At 39.3% G+C, this 21,533-nt stretch overlaps 1 protein-coding gene across 1 annotated transcript; it reads right to left on the bottom strand.

Annotated features, from left to right (window-relative positions):
- Positions 1-804: 804 nt before the first annotated feature.
- On the bottom strand, positions 805-20,057 carry ccdc186 (coiled-coil domain-containing protein 186). The gene is made up of 16 exons (XM_068305816.1): positions 19,938-20,057; positions 17,606-18,599; positions 17,261-17,387; positions 16,602-16,730; positions 14,965-15,177; positions 14,749-14,868; positions 13,820-13,924; positions 12,975-13,073; positions 11,369-11,455; positions 11,149-11,291; positions 10,726-10,981; positions 10,226-10,415; positions 8,861-8,941; positions 8,453-8,681; positions 5,372-5,591; positions 805-3,674 (listed from the first exon to the last, which is right to left on the bottom strand). The coding sequence occupies exons 2-16, from the start codon at positions 18,475-18,477 to the stop codon at positions 3,591-3,593; spliced, it is 2,955 nt and encodes a 984-aa protein (XP_068161917.1). The 5' UTR covers positions 18,478-18,599; positions 19,938-20,057; the 3' UTR covers positions 805-3,590.
- Between the last annotated feature and the right edge of the window lie 1,476 nt (positions 20,058-21,533).

A 21,533-nucleotide genomic window follows, 5' to 3' on the forward strand; every position in this document is an offset into this window, starting at 1 on the left:
TTAATGTGGCCTTGAGGTGCGGCTCAAGCACAGACGAGGAACGACCAAACAGATGTTGACTTTCTGAACGCACTGCTCCAGGCATTCTTCAGTGATAAAATTGGAGGATGATTAGTAAATTGACAGCTTCACCTGAAAACACAAAAATGATTTTTCAACAGAGGCCACAGTACACCCCAATGTCTGCAAATAGAGATGTAAAATAACCTAAACATTTTCGTATTTTCATTGTCAAATCTGGTTGCCAAATGAAATCTATTTGGTTTTTGGGCTGTTGGTCAAACAAATGAAGTAATTTTTACGATCTCACTTTGGGCTTTAGGAATCAGATAAATACATCTTAGCATTTCCCACGAGGTTACAGGGCAAAACGATCAATCTGCAAAGAAAACATATAAGTTGATGTGAACTTTTCACACATACCTTTGAATGTACACATTTTAAATTATGAAAAACCAGCATCCTTAAGTTCCCAGGTGAATTATAAAAAAAATAATAATCAGGTTTTCAACCAAAATGGATTGAAAGTATAGCCTTGACTTGTTTTTCTACGTGGGACCTTTGGTTTTTAAATCTTCCAGCTGACAGTGGCAGAGTGACGTCCATGACCTCTAGCTATGCTGACACTGCTGCTTTTGAAAAAAGATCTATAGCTGCCTAAGATTTACTGTGTGAGGTTAGCTGTGGGCAAGAATTCCCAACATCATTCAACTGCAACAGGAAAACAGAAACTGGTACGACAGATGTTGATGTCAACCTTAAGTTTATAGTAAAAAACAAAAACAAACATCACAGAACTTTAAGATTCATCCTCTTTTATTCCCTGGAACTATTTACAGGCTTCATTCAGAATGTAATGATTTTACAGAGTGACATATTTACACATGTATATTATAATCACAGTTTGTTTCCACAAAACAGACAGGGAGAAAAAAAATGAAAACACTTCAAATTCAATGCCACATTTTGACATTTGCATCATTTATTCACATCCATGAAGTAAGACATTGCGTTCTACTCATTCCTCCACATAGTGCTGCAGCACAGCTTTGATTGTAAAAGAATGAGATCGTGATTCTTGCAGGAGTTATCGAAACCAAATCAGAAATGCTTGTCTCACAGAATTAATTAAGAAATCCAATACAGGTGTTTCGCATTGGTTGTATTTTTATTAATTTGCGACAGGAACAGCAAAACAAAAGCTGCTGAGATTTTTTTGACCCCTCATCAGCAGTGAGCAGCATCTTTTAATTTTTTTGTCTAAGATGTGTGAGTTTAATCTGAAATCATCAAAAGAGACCTAAATTTCAACTTCACTGGTCTTTCCGGAGTTGAATAATTTACTTAATTTGAATATCAAAGAAAATCAACATATCCATTCTAACAATATTTCCACTTTGCCGGGAAATCGGATTTGATGACAAAGGTAGATTCACGTGAAGCAGCAAGTCATGGGAGCAACAGGGAGGCTTTAAGGTCATCAATCTTTGAAACTTTTTTTATTTTTAAATAGCTTAAGGGTGAATGGAAAGGGGATCTGTCTCTTGCCATTCATGATCTGTAAACATCTATTTCTGATTAGGGGGCTAAAAGGAGGAGTAAGGTCATCTTTTGTGACAACTTCAACAACCAGGTCACAGAGACCGAGGATAACTTCAGTACTGTTAATAAATCAAACACCCCTCTAACGCTACAGAATCAACTGCTGTGAATCCGAGGAAGCAGCATTGTTGTGTTCGGTGAGAGGTATAAACCTGCAGGTGTGTGTTTACCTGGCTGACAGACTCTGGTCCAAATGTCCTCTGACGTACCACTATGAAGCAAACTTCATGGTCAATCTGGTAAAAACACATTTGTCCTGACAGCTGAAGCATGTACGCAAAGTACAAACAGAAAGTTGAGAGGTTAAAAAAAGGCACACGTGCAGCTATCGCATTCACACATGACGTCAAAAGATTCAATAGTCACACACCAGCATAAAAACAGACACATAAAACACCACAGCGGTACACAAACATTCAGACAAAAAAATAAATCAATGAAAGAATCAGAATTGCACTATGTCCCTGGATATATTTTTGTAGTGTCCATTGGCTCTTCTGAGCTACAGCTACAAATCTTCTCTCCCGTCCTTCGATTCTTCTGTACATGATTTACTTCAGCTAATTCAGTGGCACCACTAAAGGACCATACAAAGAGGAGTGTGATAAGAACACTAATTATATATCTCTCCCCACCACCAGAGTGTGCTGTGCAAAAGAAGCTAGCCTAAAGCAGTGTTCCCCAAACGCTGTGCGGTGGCACACTAGTGGACCATGTGACAGCATCAGGTATGCCGTGGGAAATAATCTGATTTCACTTAATTGGTCTGAAAAAAAACACGCTTGTTGAGTGTCTGTACTGTAATCTACAATCTAGATTACAGCACAGACACATGACGATTTCTCACGGTACACTAGTGTACCGCGGCACAGCAGCTTGGAAACGCTGGCCTAAAGAAATGATGGCGATGCTAACAAATCTTTTTCAATATGAACATCTTCAGATGCTACTGTCTGATTATGTAAAGTAATCTGAACTAATGAAGTTTTTGCAACAGGAAGTGTTGTACATTGACAAAAAAAAGAAATCAATAAGCATTAATTTAAATTAACAACAAAGATCCCAAATTATAAAATGAATCATGTGTGATAAGACACAGGAAAGTAAAGGTTCAACCTTAAGCAGGAAAAATTTTTAAATAAATTAATTCACATTCATATCAGCTAGAGACCACCATTACATTCCAACCTCATCTGAATTTTAAGATTTGACATGGATTCTGTTCAGTTTCATGCAGCGTAACATTCACGTACTTCCACACTTGGCTGTGTGAAACCTGCAAAAAACACAATGTGCTTCCTCGAGTTTAGCACCAGAGTCACACAGGTTGGATGGGTGAGCCTTCTGATGTTCTACCAGCTCAGCAGGAAGTACTGGCTGTGCAAAGCAAAAAAAAAAAAAAAAAATCCTGTAAATATGCAGGTGGCATGCAAGGTCCCCAAATGCTCTGGCTGATTCTTAGTTGTGGCTTTGTGAAGCCCGGGCTGATAAGCAGGCTTTCAGAAGTACATCTGGCTGACTGGCCTGTATGGGGAGACAAGAGGAGAGGACGTGCTGTGGAAAGAGCCGAGTGTCGCGGTGAGACCAGAACACCATTCATTGGCAATCCATTCCCTGGTAGCATCATCTATACATTCAAAATTATGGCATCTAAAGTCAGTTGTTTTGTTTTGTTTTTACAAGGAGAGTTTTGCGCTTGAAGCAAAAAGCTCAACTTGTTTTATCTTGGCAAGGCTCAGAAGAGATCGAACGGTTAAAAAAAATTGACAGTTCAAGTTTAGACGTGTTCTCCACATGGAAAGAAGATTGACAGGACTTCCAAAAAGAACCCCAATGGGCTACTGGCACTAACAACATTTAATCTGCTGTTTCTTTTAGATCTTGGGAGAAAGACAGGATAGGTTGCTGTTCCTTCAAAAATCCTGGGAAGAAAATTTAGAAAGTACTTCATTGGTCCCTCAATTCCCTTTTCCTGTGGTGATTTTGTGTCACTTCCTCCTTTCTCTATCCTCAGGGTCTCTCTGCTGCTTTATGAGCCTCTCGACCTCGGCCCCCAGTGTCTGCAGGTTGTCCTGTTTGAAGAGAGAGATGACTTTTTAGACTCTAATGTAACATTCAAGGAACATGTGAATTATTAATTAGGCTTTGTCCTGGAGTTATCCTTCGTTGACACTTTACTGACACTTCCTGCTTACTGCCAATCATGTTTCATCCACTGACAGAAAAGTCACCGCCACAAATACTCCCACATTAAATTTTGTGTCCTTTAGTTTTTAAGCAGGCTGTCGATAAAGTCTGACAGAACACAAAGCAGGCGAGCTGCTTGAATCACCCATTGTAACAGACTGCCGCTGCAAACTGAAAGCTGTGATGGATTTATTTATTTATCACTCATGTATGTAAAAATTGTTTCAGTTGAAGACTTTCATGTGAATTATCAAAAGACTCTAAGGCTAAATGGACATGAATAGTTACAGTTGGGCTGTTTATTAGCTTGGCAAGAACATTAATAATAATGCAGGACCTTATGTCAAATGAGAAGCGCTGGATGTACTGTTTCTTATGTACTTATTCAAGAATTTGTGAGTTAATAAAAAGTATAGATTGAAAATCAATCTGCTAAAGAATTTGACGGGGTTGTTAAAATGGGCCGTCTTTGACCATGTTCCCATATCAAGCTTTGATGTGAACACCAACATCATCCTCTGCATGATGCTAGGTCCACAGTGACACCTGAGCGTAATTGCTTCACAGAGCCTCACCGACGTTTCCCATCTGTATTCTACATGTGCAGATCATAAACTGTGCATAGGCCCTAGAGGCACCAAAGAATCCTCCAATCTTCAGCTAGAAAGAAATTGAAATGCTAAAGACATTCTTGTAAAGCATTCGTTTTGGACACTAATAATCAATTAAACACCGAATTACTGAGTAACGAACAAAAAAAAAGTTGATGGACATTTGCAAACATGAACATCATCTGTGTAATAAGGACCACTACACTGAACTGCATGAACAAGTATATCGTAACCAAACAGCGACCTTCATTCGACCAGCAGAGTTTAATAATCACATCATGTCGTGTCGCTCCTAAGGTGGAGACTCACAGCGAAACATCCAATTATCACATGCAGAAAATGGCCCACATCATCAATATTAGCAGCACACGGACGTATAAATGAGCTTTTTTTCCTTTTAACTACTGTCACAGCAGAAACATTCAGATGGAAAACAAAGCAGACAAATTACATTTTCTTTTATCTTAATGATATGACTTTATTAAATCATTGACTGCCAGCACTTGTTAAGCAAACCTGCTGCATCGTAAGCTGTTACAACGTCTGTGTTCTTCTGACTTACCCTCCTATGTTCTGTCACTGGATCAGTCGTCATTACACTAAATTGTCTGACTGAAGCCTGATTTTCACAGACATGCCCCGCCACACCATCCCCCAGCCCTCCCTGTAGGAAAAAGTAATTGATGTCTACAGACATCAATGGCAACTACCTATTTAATGTATGTGGAAAATCACAAAAATATTAATGCATGAGGTATTACAATTACATTTGGTGACATATCATGTTTGTTTTGCTGGATATTGAACCTCAAAAAATCTAATAACAAAAGCTAAACCAAAGTTCTTTTGACGATTAAACTCTTCTTAGGTCCTTCAATGAAGGATCTGACTGGATCCAAACTAGAGTATCTGGTGTAAAGCCTGGTGTTTAATTTTGTAATCTGTCAGAGACCAGGTTGGTGTTTCCTCACCTTCAGGGTAATATTCTTCAGTAGCGTGTCCTCAAGGACAGCCTGCAGCTTCCTGTTGATCTCCAACGACAAGTCCAATGTTAGCCCGCTGTCCGCCGGGTGCGAGGTGTACAGCGAGGCCATGATGCCCCCCCACCGGCTGAGGTGGGCCTTGTTAATGTCTGACGCTTCCGACGAGAGAGCCCCCGACTCTTCTCTTAGCACGTAGCTCTGGATGATTCTGTGGGTAGAATGAGAAACTGATGAGTAGAATGTAGTCAAGGCTTCGCTTAAAAAGCAGAGAGACAATGCTAATGCGTGGCCTCGCCTGTTGAGCAAGGAAAATGGAGAAAGTGGATTTACAAGTAAAGGAGGGTGGAGAGCTCCAACAGAGCAAATTTCCAGCAATAGAAGGAGCATCTCTGGAATAGTAATTACAGTGGGATGGCTTACTAAACTCTGAGCAACGGATACTCCTCAGTCAGAAGTCACACTGAGTAAGATTATTATTGTGCCAGTCAGAGAAAAAGAGGCAATGGAAATGGCAGGATTCAATTCAAGCTATATGCCTGCCTTCCTGCCAGTCTGCCCTGTCTCTCTCTCTCTCTCTCTGAGAGTGTGTATGTGTGTGAAGAAGAGATACATCTTCAAATACACAATTAATTTAATCCCAATGAAAAAGCAGTTTCAAGGTCACGTTTATGTCAGGCAGAGAGATTCAATAGTTTAACAGCTCTAAACTTTCTGTTGCCCGAATTTCCAGCAGGAGAATAAAAGCCCAGAGTGCACATTGTCGTTCAAATTGATTACTGCCTCTGACATTATCCGACAAGAAGGGGAAATGAGAGAAAGTGCGGTTCATTATAAATATGGACAAGGAAATTAATGTGGGAACTCATTTCTGTGGAGAATGAGGTGCTCAAATAGCAATGAACAAGAAGGATGTAGAGGCTGGGATTGTGAGCATTCTAGAAAGTCTTAAAAAATAAATCATTAATCCTTTCTTGCAAATCTGTGGAAATAGGTCTGTAGACATTATTTTATCCTTGTTCTCAAACTTGATGTTTACCTGAAAAGCTCAGGAAAAAGATTTTATGGTCATGAAAGAGGTTGATAAAAGGTTGGCAACGTACCATGCACTAACTGTACTGTAGGACAGGTTGCACTAACTACCAGACATGCAGTCCCCTGAGTCTCAAAACGTCTCAAATATATCAAACCAATCACAGGTACATGGCATAAACAAGTTTGCAGAGTAAGAGAAGTCTGGGGTGGCTGGATAAAAACACAAAACTGAAAGTCACAGAAGTCAACAAAATATGCAAGCCCTACATTAATCTAAAAGTGTATTCTGCAAAATATGCATTACAACTCTACAAAGCAAATATGTCTATGTTGCAAAAAAAAAGAAAAAGAAATGACAGCTGCTTTAAATTATCCCCGTCAACAAACACAAAACGCCCAGGCCTGCACAGACACAAAATGAGACTTACCTCTAACTAGATTTGCAAGGGTCCATACATTTGGACCCCAGCTCCATCATGTCAGTATTTAGTAAAAACAAAACAGTGACAGAAATTAAGGATGTGGCTGCATGGTTGAACTGAATGGCATGCAGAAGGCTGGGGTGGAGCAGGGGCTTAAACAACAGGATGTTAGTAAGACAACATCTTTTTTTTTTTATTTGTAGGTATATCCTTTCTTCCAACTCAGAGAAATGAAGCTTGGAGGGCAGCGAGTCCAGCATGCATGGACTTGCATGAAAAGACCAACTGGGAAACAGTATGGCTATCAGGAAAGCTGTGTCTGATCATATTCCTACTGTAGTTCTAAGACAACCAGACCTTATGCCTCAAAAATGACAAGTCAACATGTGAAGAAACACATGTTGGCCTGAAAACCTTTTAATTATCAAAGTCATGTTTCATCTGTACGTCACTCAAAACTTAAATGTCCGTTTCATACTGAAGATTTTTGTTGCTGCAATATGCTTTAGGCAAGTGATCAAAATAAAAAACAAAACTACATGGTCCTGGGTTTGGTCACACATCAACTGAAATCATAACGTGTGAAGAAACTTCAAACCTGGCTGGAGGTGTGATAAAATTCCCAAAAACCCTTGAAGGATTTACACATGACGCAGCGATCATGGTTCTGTTCTGCAGTTTCATTGACTGCAAACCTAACTGAGCAAAAGGGATGCTCTCAAAATAAACAACCACCTACAGTACATCTCTTGTACAGAAACCCTCTTCCTGCTCTGCATCAGCAAAATGATCACAGTGGTATGGAGAATATGAATCAAACATAAGCCTTCTGACATTCTCCCACTACATGATCATTATCAGGCCAAGCGTGTGCTTTCACGTCTCTGTTCCTCAATTCATCACCTGGTTCATTGTTCACCAGGCTGCCCTGGAGGGATAGGAACACAAAGGCAAAAAGGACACATTCTCGTCCTCATTCTAGCCAGGGTGACCCCCCCCATCCCACCCTTAGCTGAGATTTTATAGAGCTAAATTTAGAATGGTAACCGTGGGATCCGTCCTCAATTTTAACTCACAAATGTAGGTTGAGGCTACTTCATTCAAACGGTAGCTGTGAGACAAATGAGATGAACCAAGAAGAATCATCAGACAAACAAAAGATAAGCATCTTGATGCAGAACTTTCATAGCCTGTTACAGGTTGACCTCAGAAAAAAAAAAAGAAACGCTTTCTGATTTCAAATTCAAACCACATTTAACCTGATGGTCCACGTAGGACATCAAGGCCCAACCTATACATAAAATGCTGATTAGGACAACTTGGTATGCGCATACACAAGAACCTTTTCATTAAATCAGCTCAGTCATTAATGACTTGTTGGTGAAGTTTTTTTCATGAATAAGAAGTGCAGTGAATAAGAAAGCAGGAGATAATGAGAGAAAGAAATAGACAGAAGTAGGAGGTGGTAGTGCAGGCATGAATGAGTTTCTTCCCTTTGCATTGAGAATTATTTAAATTCTTAAACTTGATCCAACAAACAGGATTGGATCAAGATCTACTGCACCCTATACTCTGTGCCCAAAAACACAAAAGCACTTCTGTCCATCCCACTCACTTGGTCTTCTTGCGGATCTCCTCCACCAGTTGCTTAATGTGATCCTCCATGAACTCAATCTTTTCCTGCTTGCGAGCCAAAGCCTTCTGCAGACGAACAATTCGATCGACAAGCACAGCCTTGTCGACTTCTGGAAAACTGTCCACGACCACCACGGAAGGACCGGACTGGCTCTCTGGCGAGCGCTCTTCGACGCCACTGCTCCCACCATGGCGCACATTCAAAGAGCCTGAGAAGTGGAGGGGAGATGGACTTTAGAAATCTCTTTACTGATACTATGACTTTTCATATTCATATTTATGAAAGAAGAATTTATCCCTCCACCGCAAAAAAATTAATTGGGAAACAAAAGAGTGTGATGATGTTACATCTGTGTACATTAATACTAACCAAACCCCGGAGTAGTACCTGAGGAACTTGAACGACTGCCCATACTGCTGGCATCCCGGTCACAGCCTCCATTCTCAATTTGTTCCAGTCTCTTACGGGCTGTAGAGGAAAAGTAAGCCAAGGACTGTCAAATACCATACATCTGTGTGACGAACACATTTTAAAATGACACATGCCGGAACATTACAATTGCATTGTACTGTATGCTTACTATGGGTAACACTACCTTCAAATGTTCTTTAGGTCCCCAAAAATCTAAATATCCAGTTACATCACATCAATAAAGACAAGTTAGAAATTCTCAGCATTTAATGGGCTATAAAGGAGGAACATCGACAGTTAAACTGCATATGAAACCAGCAGAAAACTGACAAACCCATCAATTCTACTCAAATAATCATACCAAACCTTGCCTTGCCTTGCATGACTGACAATACTGACTGAGACTTTAAAATGTAATATAGCGGAGCCTTTAAAACATTAGAGGCAAATGTTCACAAAAAAATAGATTAGCATCACTGCCTGACTGAACTTGAGCATTCCTGTGAAGGTGTCTTCTTGCAGGCTGCTTATACAGAGGAGTGCATGCTCAGCAAAAACCTCCATGCATAACCAAGGCCTGAAAATGACTGTACAGTAGTCACAAAGCGTAGCTGCAACATTGATGGATGATCACAGGCTCACCTAATAAAAATGTCATCCATGTCCCACGTGTCAAATAAAAGCAAAAAGATTGTGTGAAACTCACTCCTTGAAGTTACTGAATATGCCTAGAGAACCAATGTGGGGTGTGTGTGTGTGTGTGTGGGGGGGTCAATCTGTTTAGAATAATCCCAGCCTGAGAAGAAAAATAGTTCTCTAGATACTGCACATATCTGCACACCCACATCTCTCGTGTTGCTAATCACTTTCTTGCTTTCCTCTTAATCCGAGCGTGAGACCTGACATATAATCCTAACCATGGACAGTTTCAGTCTGAACAGTCATTTGATATTAAAATATATCTCCGAAAAGGGTAATTAGATCATGAATATGCACAGTAGCCATATTAAAAAGACTGGAAGAGATACATTTTTAAACTGGCAATTCATAGACAATCTCTTACAGTAAGCCTGGAAGAAGGTTACCAATTTTTAATTTAAATATTAGGCCAACTGGGGATGGTGATAGGAAAGCTTGAGCACAAAAATTTGATTTCATTATTGGATAATAACTGGTTTTCTTCAATCTACAGAGGGGTCAACAGTAAAGCTCTTTTTTATAGTTGTAAGAATTCTCGTTAAACACACAGATGACAACAGTACTGAGACTAGCAACCTTGTATATGACTGGTCTGGGTATAATTTTGTGTTAAACAGTTATATAGTAGGGTTGCTGTCTAACCCTGTGTTAGTTGCTTTGTCAGGTCCTTGATGTTGGCAGCTTGTTTCCTTTTTCGAGTCACCAGCTCATCTTTCAGCTCTTCAACTTGGGTTTTTAGTTGGTCCACATCCATCTGCAGTGCTGCCAGCTCCTGCTGCAGGTGCTCCACCTCTTGCTTCCTCAGTGCTTCTTCCTGCTTCAACTGCAGTGACTGCAGGATTAATGGAGATGTGGAAGAAATGAGTAAATATTGTGTATCATGACCGAATGGTGACGTGTTGTGATTGAATGTTTGTTCTGAGAAAATTCAGAATTAAAAAAAAAAAAAAGCATTTAGTTGTTCTTGTAACGGTTAAAATATTCTATTCAGGAGCATTGTATTGTCTAAGTCAGAGAATTGTTATAAGTACAACAAAAGCGCACATCTTCAGAAAGTTGCATTTACAGACATTTGCTGTTCTCACTCATATATCAGTTGTACATGTCATTTTTTTAATGTGCGATCGAAGTTCCCTTTTTACCCTATCATCCAGCTGTCTGCTGGTCTCCTCCAGCCTTGCTTGGAGCTCGGTGAAGCTGCCGGTGAGCTGATCCAGCTGAGACTGCAGTGCATTGCTCTCTGACTGGAGCTGGGCGTTCTTGCTGCTCAGCTTCTCAGTAAATCCCAGCAGCTCAGCCTCACGCTCTCTGCTGCCTTGTACATCCCGCTGGAAGTCAGTCATCTGGCTGGTCAGGCCATCCACTTCCTCTCGAAGAGATGCAATCTCTTGCTTATCACTGTGTGACAAAGTACAGCATTGTGGGGATCCCCGACTGATCTATACACGTTAAAACTGTCTTTCAGAGCTGAGGGCATCAAAATATGGCTGAAGTTCCTTTGCATGCTTGAGCAAATACTTCATATACCAATTATGCAAGATCCATGTGAGACAGTGTGGTTGTACCGTTGATGCTGCTCCTCGAGCTCAGTGATCTCTTCCAGTTTCTCTCTCTGGCGGCCGATCTCAGCTTTCTGACGGTTGATGATCTCCCTGTACTTGCTCAACTCATCCTCCCAGCGTGGACGCTCATCCTCCAGACACTTTAGCTACAGAACGATGCACAGACTTTTAAGCAGGAGAAGACCTGAACGCAGGTGTTGAAAGACTGATGTGTATGACTAACCTTGGTGCGTAGCGTATTAAGCTCATCCATGCTCTCTTTGTAACTCCTTTTCAGGTCGTCTAACTCTTTTGCTTTGACTCGGTGCACCTAAAAGATGAATATTCTACATGAATTATTAAACCAACATCAGGGTTTTAAATCTGAGTCTGCCCAGACTGAAAGCAATTTCTAGTTCTAAAGTGCCGATACCAAAATCTATTATTTTTCAGGAAATATAAGTGTGGCAGTCAATGATGTTATTTTGTTTCATTACACAAAGCAAAGCCTACTCTTTCCTGGCTTATCTTTTTAATAAAGTCAATGCTGTTAAGATGATATGCCAGTAATGAAGACGACAGCGTCTCTACTAAGTCCTCCATTCATCTTTCTCCATTCCAATTTTCTGTTAATATCCATGCAGTATTAGAAAATCAGTTGTCCTGTTTGCTTTTATTTATGACTGAGCAGCATCATTACATGAGTGTAACACGTCCTAAAATAAGCACTGACACATAAGCATCAACTTATTCATCAAGAGAATAGAACCATCTGCCAAATTCTTACATGGTAAAACCTATCCTAAAAATAACATATACAAAGTGATGGGGCTTTAACATCAGCAAAACCTTTGATCTTATTAATAATGACTTTTTAAAGCTAAAGTATAAATCAGTTGTTGATAATGGCCCAATATTCCAAAGACATTTTGAGGACTTGTAAAATCCTGGACAAAAAAATCATATTGAACACATTGCAATATATGTGTGATCTCCTTTGGGGCTTTTACTGAAATGCACAGCTTCATATTGATTATTTATAGGTCATTTATTTTTAAAGTGCAATTCCCTTCAGAATGGTGCATTGAGAAAATTAGGTCATTTTGTTTGGACTGAGTCCATGTCTTCCGCTGTGTGCATGGTTGCCCTGTGCTACCTAAGTTTGATACTCATTTCTATCGGCGGCAGCTAAATGGAATATAGAAACTAGGAAGCAAACAGCACAAAGTCCAACAATGCCACTAGATTAATTGCACACGGTACCGGAACATTGTGTGTTGTCTACACCTGAGTATGATTGGTTTATTTCTATTTACATTATAACAAAGGTCCTATCTCCCAATGTTAAAAACAGGGATCCAGAATCTGAATCAATGAGTGGATACATCTCACAATTTAATGAAATCTTCCTTCATCCAAGAGCTACCCACATCTCTCAGTAAAATCTGTTGACAACTTTCCAATTTATCTTGTGGATAAAACAAATAAACAAGCAAATATGACAATCACATAAAGGACGTGTATTTTTACCATATCAAATAGCATAAAAAATACTAATAAAAGCTGGAATAATTTCTTGACTGAAAAGATAATACATGTAGCATTATGTTAGTATCATACCTAAATTTCTTAATTTCCCTTCGGGGATCAAACCAGTATATAAAATTAAAAAATTAAAAAAAAAATTAAATAATAATAATAATAATAATAAGCCCATCATTGACTAATCTAGGATTTCCAAGTGCTATCTCACTGGCCACCTTCAGCTCACGCTCATCCTCAACACATCAATGCTATTGTGTACGTGTGTGAGAACATGTATGCATGTATGAGTGCACAGAAGTTGTCACCTCTAACTGGTCTGTTTGTTCCTGCTTGTGTTTCTCCAGCTCTCCTTTTGTCTCCCTGAGCTTAGCGCCCAGCTCATTGGACTTGAGTTCCTCCGATTCCTGGATGAGAGAGGGGAAAGATTGAAAGACCCGCATATAGCAGGGAGATAAAGATAATACAATGTTTGGGGGAAAAATGACATGAAGGGAAGGCAAGTTTTGAGGAAAAAGTGATTTGCTGTATGAAATATAGAAGAGAGGGAGAGAAACATTTAATGCAGCTTTTCTAATTTTGTTTTTGGGTAAAGTTGAATGTATGGTGCCAATTTCTGTATCCTTTCCTCCATAAATGTTGCACAAATTTTTTTAAATTTTTTTTGGATAAGTCGTATTTAGAAATGTTGCTCGTTTTATGTCTTTGTTTACACAGATAACATTCTGCTGAATAAATAAAAAATAAAAAAACAATATCTGAAACTTACTGCAGCTCTTTACTACCATCACAAGGTATAAATGAAAACTACCATTTACCTGAAGCAGAATAAATCATGTTCCAGGTTTTTCCCCCCATATTTTTGTACCAAACAAACAAAGAAAAAAAACAACTGAAACTGAAAAACAAGCCAAGAAAAAACTGACAAATCAGATTTGACAAGTTTAATTACTTGAAAAACTGATTGGAGTCAGAAAATTGTCCCAGATTTTTATGAACACGTATAAACAATATGTCAGTCGTATCTACATCCATTCTATGCACCTAAATCCAGATATAGACCATGTTTGTTGGACTTATGTGATTTCCAAATTCTCACAATCTTGGCAATGAGCAAACTACTGTAATAATGGTATGAGATAACATTACAAACCTGATATGTTCGTATCATGTCCTGACAGTTTTTGCGGATCTGTTCAGTCTCCTCTTTGGCCTGGACCAACTTGGCCGTGGTCTCTCTCAATTTGTCTTTAGTTTCCTGCACAAAGAGTCACATTAAGACATTTTCTATGGATGGAAATTCACTTTCAAGTATAGCTTGAAGGGCAAAAACCCACAGCTATGACTTGCAAAAGGTTCTTCTATTGTGACTTCTTTTTTCTGGGGAGCACATCTATGCAGGTAGACAGCCACAACAAAAACAGTCATTAGTGTCTCAGCATTTGAGCCCCTGGGCAACTACAAAGTTTTTGTTTTCCTTGCTTTATATTTATGTATTTGCTTGGAGGCAGTTTAAAAGAAAGGCATCATTTTGGAACAAACATTTTCAAAAATAACCACAATGTTAATAATGACTTCCTTGCAGGATCATTACCATTTTATCCCATTTAAATTTTACCCCTGAATTTAATCATGTTTTTATTGAGCAGCTGCAAATGAAATGACTGAAGGGATGTCATTTGTATCCTGGAAATACTTAGCATTGCAATTTTTTGTAAGAGTGTTGAAATTAATGAGGGAAAACAACCTTAAATGTAATGGCGACTATTGAGGGTGAGAACTGTCATTCCACTCAACTTTTGGGCCATCCAGGTAGTAAAATGCATTTTGGCACTTAGACACCCAAACTCCAGGCAAGTATGAAGGTATGCCATTTGCGGCACATTGAAAATGTATTTGATTTTTGGTGGATTCTTTTAAAAAAAATATATACTGTGTGTGTGTGTGTGTGTGTGTGTGTGTGTTGTTAACAAAACAAACAAACAGTTTATATATATATATATATAAACTGTTTTTTTTTTTGTTAACAACTTTAGCGCAGATTAAATATATTGTACCTACAGCACAATTATGTCTATTTACCTTGTGCAAATCTGTCTCGCTCTTTAGCTTATTCTGCGCCCACTTGACCTTGATAAGATGTGAATTGATCTCCTCCTTCAACTTTTCAATTTCTTTAGACAATCTGCTGACCTCGCCTTCCTGGGTGGAGACAAAAAATGGTAAGGCAGAAGTTATATCAGAGACAAAGAGATATTCTGTTGTGGCGCTGAACATAGACGCAAACTGATAATCTACCTTAGCATCATAGAGCTGCTGCAGCCGGCCTTTATCCTGGGCCAGCTGGTTTCCTCTGATGGCCTGGCGGTCCACCTCCTTGGTAGCTTCCCTCAGTCTCTTCTCCAAACTCTCCTTATCCCGCCTCAGGTCGAGGGCTTCTTTCTCTCCACGCACATATTTCATCACCATGGCTTCTTTCTCTTGGCGTGCTTCATCACTCTTCTTGTTCACCTAAAACGGTCGGTCATTACATGTCAATCACAAAACTATTAATACCACGAGATCCTTTAGGGTAAAATAAAAAATGATGTTTCAATTCGTAATCCGTAAGAAGTGAGGGCTGTGGAGAATTATGTGCTACTCTACTCCGCCTTCTGCAACTTCAACCATGACTGGCAGAACTAATGAAAGAGACGGTTCCATAAAGACACTAATAATATTGCTCTGCTGGAAATGACCGTCAGCGTGTGAACCTCTCACAAACAGAGCTGACAGCCTTCCATTTTAGGCACAATTACCAAGTCAATTATCTGTCTCCTCAATCCTGTTTACTTTCATTTTTATTATCATAAGCTACTTTTCTGTTTGTCAATGAAAAGCTTTGTGCCCCGTCTTTGTTAAAGTTTGGAACATGCTCAACATAAAGAAGAGCAAGAAAAACAGACAATTTATGTGGCACCAGTTCTACAAAATGACATGGACAGCAGTTTCGGACCTAAGGGATGATGGCTGATAAGGAGACTTAAGAGGAGACTTAAACAAGGGAGGGGTTTAACAGTGACAAAATGTCCCTGGTATTGTTCACTGAACAGTGAAATTAAAAATTGCAAAGTGTTTCAAGAGAAAAGAGCCTTACATGGTAGGTGTGTAATCTGTTGGATGAAGCTTTCCTGCAGTGTTCGCTTAACAAGTCTTACAATCTACAATAACAATCTTTTGTGTGCAAAGAACTGTTCAAACTATGGTCTTCATCTGAAGACATATACCATTTTATTCATGGTAACTGTGTATTTCTTTCACTCACTGTTGAGTGAGACTCCATGAGAAACAAAGTGTCTGAGCATAACTAAATGGAACATGAATAATCTTTTAAAGAACTTGCCGGAGAACATTTTTGAGGGTGCCACATTATCTAGATCTGCATAGTAGTGGCAATTGTGTAGAAGTTATGACAAGAATTCCCAGGACAGAATTCCAAAACTACTTAAGTCTTTTCTACACTGAAAGCTGTATAGTGTGTACATATGTACTGCTGTAAGTGACTGGAATATTGTTTGATTTCAATTCTATGGAAATGCAGAAATGCAGAGTGCATATTTCATACAGACTAAAATAATCTACATTACCAGACTAAATATATTATCATCTTCATGATGAACTTTACAAAGGGAGTGATGTACCGCAGTTTGTATACTTATCCACATCAGGAAATTAATAAAATCATATTATATGCTTTTCATACAGAGTAGGAATCCTGTTACAGTATAGTGGTAGGAGTTTCTTTATTTCAGTTCCTCTGTTTGCAATTTCAAAAGAGCAAAAGTTAGAAGAATAAACACCCTGTAGTGGTGCAAAATGGACAGACCATCATGTAAATAAGGTTCAGAGAGCTTGCCAGATACATATTCTCTCACCTACTCAGGCCCAAGTTATACCTGGTCAAGTCTGCAGGTCATATCCTTGTGCATCTGCTGAAAAGCAGCCTTAGCTGCCTGATCTTGGTGAATTAGTTTTTCCCGGGACTCCTTCAGTTCTTTCAGGAGCTCCTCCACCCTGCCCTCCAACTGAAACAGATGGTATTTGTCAAAATATTAGTCACCAGACCTTTTTTCTTTTTGTCGTTTCTTTGTTTGACTGTATTACAGGCTATACTCCAACTCTGGTTTAATTGAATCGGAGCGTCATTGCCAGATACTCCCACACACAATGTGCCCTTTGGTTTCCCCTCTAATAACGCCACAGCAATCAATTGTCACCTTTTACAAGGAGATGTGACTGATCTTTCAATCTTCCTTGTGGTAAAGAATAATTCTTGTCTTTGAAAATCTAGTCTGTAATTTGTTTTAATAAATTAAATTGAATGTCTATTGAGTATTTTCTAGAATTGAGAAGAGGATTTACTGTGTTAACAACTGGTTGAGAGCAGTATTCAGTATTTTTAAGACTGCTATGGTGAGAACTTCTTACATGCTTTAAGTTTTTGTAGTCCCTACAAATATTATCAATATCAATGTCAGCCTATTTATTTAAAATGACATGACTTGGCCATATGACCACGAACAATAAGAATCAGAATGTAAACAATATAACTAACCCTTTTAATGATGGTCATGTGCTGCTTTTCCGTCTCTGCCCTTTTTTTCAGCTCTCCCCTCATGTTGTCCTTCTCTGAACAGATCCCCAAGATAAGCTCCTGGTGCCTCTTGTTCTCCTCAATCAACCTATTCACAGACAAACAAAGCTAATTTAGATCCATTCATTGCATTGAAAAATTTGAACTGTTGCTATTCAGGCTAAATGACAGAGTGTGATGTTTGTTGTGGGAAAAATATGGTTTGTAACGAATACTGTTTTCTACTAAAGCCATCAGATAAGACATGCATTGCTCTAATCACTGGCAAAGAGTGCATCAATGGTGAAAGGCAAAACAATAGTTTACCTCTGAACAGCCTTCTCCTGCTGTGCATACTTGTGTTGCACACACTTCTCAAAGACCACCATGCAGCCGTCCTGGTCTGTATGAAGTCCATTGACAGTCAGGCTTCCTTTCCTCTCATCTTCACCCCCAGGTAGCTGACAGGCCAACAGCTCTGACTCTAACTCATCTAGTAATGACTCCTGTGACAGTGAGCGCTGTATCTGAGAAATAAGTTTTCGACTGCAATCAGTGTCATATGGACTTGAAATGGAAAGTGTGGGATCTGGTGTTTTGGCACTGGTTTGTGGGCTGGAAGCCTGTGATGAGCTGACAGTGTCAGATCTGGAGGGACAAGGGCCATTAGAGATTCCAGAGGTGGTTGTTGAATCAGTTGGCGAGTTTGCAGAAGTACTTTGGATGGAACAAGATGATGGATTCTCGGTCAAACCACTATTATCAGCAGCTAATGGCCTTGCAGAACAATTTGTAAAGACTGATGGTTGCTCACTGCTAGTAGTAGTGGCGACCTGAAAACTGTTCACTTCCTCTAAAGACAAGACATTTTCTATTGTCCCTTCAAGAACAGAGGGAGAGTCTTTTAACATATTATCTAAAGCAGTGACTGAGGCTACCAAAGCTACACCAGCTTCATTTGAAAGTATCCCACCCTCTGTGGGAATGGAGTTGCAATCACTTTCTGTTTGAGCATTCACTTCACTCTTCTCTAAATGTTCTTGATTGCATGCTTGAGGTTCCAAATCTGTTTCTGTGTCCGTCTTATCATCTGTTACAGTCATTATTATATCACTCTCTAGCTGTGCTTTGTCTTTTTCTTGACTGCACTTTTCTACACTGTCGTGAGAGATTTGTTCCTCCTCTTCTATACAAGACATGCTGTTGTCAGGCTGATTTGGCGTGTCTGATCCCTCCAATGTGGATTCAACCTGTAATCCTTCTATGGTGTGTGTATGTGAAGCCGAACTTGGCTGTTTTGTAGTCCCTCTCCGGATCAAATCTGACAGAGGAAAGAAAGAGAAGGAGACTGATTGGGGATTAAAACTAACAGACTGTTTGCCTTTACACTGTGTGAAAGAAGCTGTGAACATTCTAAACTTTTTGGATGTCACTAGTACAGATGACATGCACATCGCATGTTGTGCGTTACCGGTCACAAGGTACAGTATGGTCGTTTACTGAGTGCAGCTATGGACAAGACAACCACAAACAGCACATTTTAAAGTCTCATATACCATTAATTTGCTTTTTCTAGGACGTTGTAAGATTATCTGAACCATTCCAAGTCACAAACCTATCGACACACATAATTACAAAGAGGTGTGGTCTTGTCAAAACATACCTGCAATTGTAAGCATGTTAAGCCAAACATTATATATTCGAGATTAGATGGAAAATTAAGAATCAAGGTTCTCTGGAGCTGATTAGACATCCTAGAAAACGTCTTCCCATTCTCTTTACCTTTTAGTATTGCTTTAAAACCCATTTTTATACGCTTTACCTTGTAAAATATAAAGAACAATATTGAGCTTCGAAGTCCTGTGTTCATTAAGATCATGCAAATGTCAGAATGTCTCAGTTCGAAACAGTCAAAGATCGAGTCTCTTAACGCAAATATTAAGCATTTACACACAAGAACGGAAAATAGCCTTGTTCACATCTAGTGTTCTAATAGTAGCCGAGAGACTACTGTGAATAACCGGAACCTAGTTGACGACAGTGACAGAAATAAATATCGAAACAGTTTACCTTATAAATAAAATACAGCCCGTTGCTTATAGTCATCCTCTTTTGAACACATTCAACCTTTCCACGTTATGCGGTAAAAGCGAAATTGATCACAAATTCATTGTTGATGCGCTTTTGATAGCAACCAATGCAAAGCCCTATCACGAGTGTTAACGTAATCTAAACAATTAATCAGACATACTGACCACATAGTTTCAGTGTGCATACTATTTAGCCAAATCTGATTGCATCAAGCCAAAGTGCCCTTTGTAACGCAATTTAATAACTTCTCGGAGCATTCAACATTAGCCGGACCAATGCTGCCTATGACGCTGGCTAGCATAAGCTAGCTCTTGTTAACCCGGACAAGACATCGAGGAAACTAGTTACCGGTAAAGAAAAGAGAAAAAGAAAAAAAAAAGCACATTTTAAAACACGACAAAGGCTGGTCACAACTGACGTACCTTCAAAATGCAATGGAGACACTGCCTACTTTAGCCAAATAAGCTAACGTTTCTAGCTTCAAACAACTACGTTCCACTCACACTCCGGCTAGCGGAGCTATCTCTCGCACCGACCCTACACGTCAAACAGATTACGTTTCACTGACCGAATTCAAAAATGCCATGGCGTTCTTCAACTTGGGAGACCACCCTGATGATATAACTTTGGGTTTCTGCCTTTCCAGCTGATAGCACCAACAAGTCACTTTGATATGACACATCAACAAATATGGCCTCCTCAGGAGAAAAATGAGAAACCAATGAGAGCTCAGTGAGAAATGACGTAGGTCTGACGTAACATGCGGCACTTACCGTTCGCGTTTTTTTTTCTTTTAGACATTCCTCAACAGGTACGTCCGCTTCTAAAGGATATTGAATGACATATAACAAAAAAGTAAGGAAATTTGTGTTTGGTAGATTTTTTTTGATGATTCTTGGAAATAAATCGTATATCGTTGGAAAGCCTGTTCGTTCCCCCTTTAAATGGTTTCAAATTTGGTGAATTGGAATGATAGGAAAGTGAAGAAACAAGACATATTGGCAATTTAACAGTTTATTCATGTAAAAAAAAAAAGCCTCGGTAGCGTGTGCAAGAAGCAAGTACAGCCACACCGGCCTGGACTTTCCTCCTCTTGCGGGTCACACGCTGCTGTGGGATGACATCCCATTCGTCAACCAGCGTTTGTTGAAAGTCAGCCAACGTGGTGGTGTCGGTCACTCTGATCCCACAAGTGTTCAATGGGCTTCAGGTCATCTTGGAGAATGGAGTTTGGTCCCAGACTGCGGTGATACGGAAATTGAATTTCCACTAGTAGAAGAATTTAATCTCGATACCGCTCTGCATTGAGATGACCTCCAATGCATACACCTACTGTCAGTGACCACCATAGCACAACCCATTTTCACAGGTCCTGTCAATCAGGTGCGTGATTGACAGCACCTGTGTTCACTAGCAGCCCAAAGAAGTCAATCAACAGCCAAGCAGAAGAAGCTGTTTGATAAACAGAGCAGATTTTTCAGTTTTCATGGGTGCAACCCAGATACTTACCTCTGCTGCTCTCCCCACATATGCATGTTCCTTACAAATATGGCACCATTTAATAAAGGAATAAACAGGCTTTCCAAAATATAAGATTTATTTCCAAGAATCATTGTTACAACAAAGAAATCTACCAAACACAAATTTCCATATTCTCTCTGTTCAGTATGTTTAATACCAGTGATATTACTTGCACTCAACCTTCAGTGAGAAGTTTTTTTTAAAATATACGATGAACATTTTTCAAATCCATATCCACTCATCCAAACATTTTCAAAACAACAAAAAATAATATTTATTCTTGATACAGGAATACGTTACTTCTGAATTATGGAGACTGCGCATGCGTAATACTCCACCGTCTCAACGAGCACGTGGGACGTGCACGCAGGTAATGATGGGAATTTAAAATTATACCATACCAGTTCACGTCATTGGAATACGTCTATGTCGTATAATATTTTACATATTTCTAGTAAGTAATTATATGAGCTTGTTATTGAAGGTGTTACGCAACCATTTCTTTGTTTACCGCTGTTTAATGCTAATGGGTGACATTTCAAGCTAACTTTCAATCACCATTAAAAGTAGCACGACTTGACATTTGCAGTGCGTATTTAAAAACGTTGTTGTCTTAAGACGCTTAACTTAACTCTTTAACTTA

Source organism: Antennarius striatus, chromosome 21, assembly GCF_040054535.1.
Source record: "Antennarius striatus isolate MH-2024 chromosome 21, ASM4005453v1, whole genome shotgun sequence".
NCBI lineage: Eukaryota > Metazoa > Chordata > Actinopteri > Lophiiformes > Antennariidae > Antennarius > Antennarius striatus.

Bases quoted from the DNA above. Each gene is read 5' to 3' on its own strand.
- ccdc186 (XM_068305816.1), bottom strand. From the start codon at position 18,477: ATGTCTTGTATAGAAGAGGAGGAACAAATCTCTCACGACAGTGTAGAA. The intron at 11,292-11,368 runs GTTAGTCATACA...ATCGTTCTGTAG, and splicing joins TTAATACGCTACGCACCAAG to CTAAAGTGTCTGGAGGATGA. The intron at 5,592-8,452 runs GTGAGTGGGATG...TTCTACCCACAG, and splicing joins GAGATCCGCAAGAAGACCAA to AATCATCCAGAGCTACGTGC.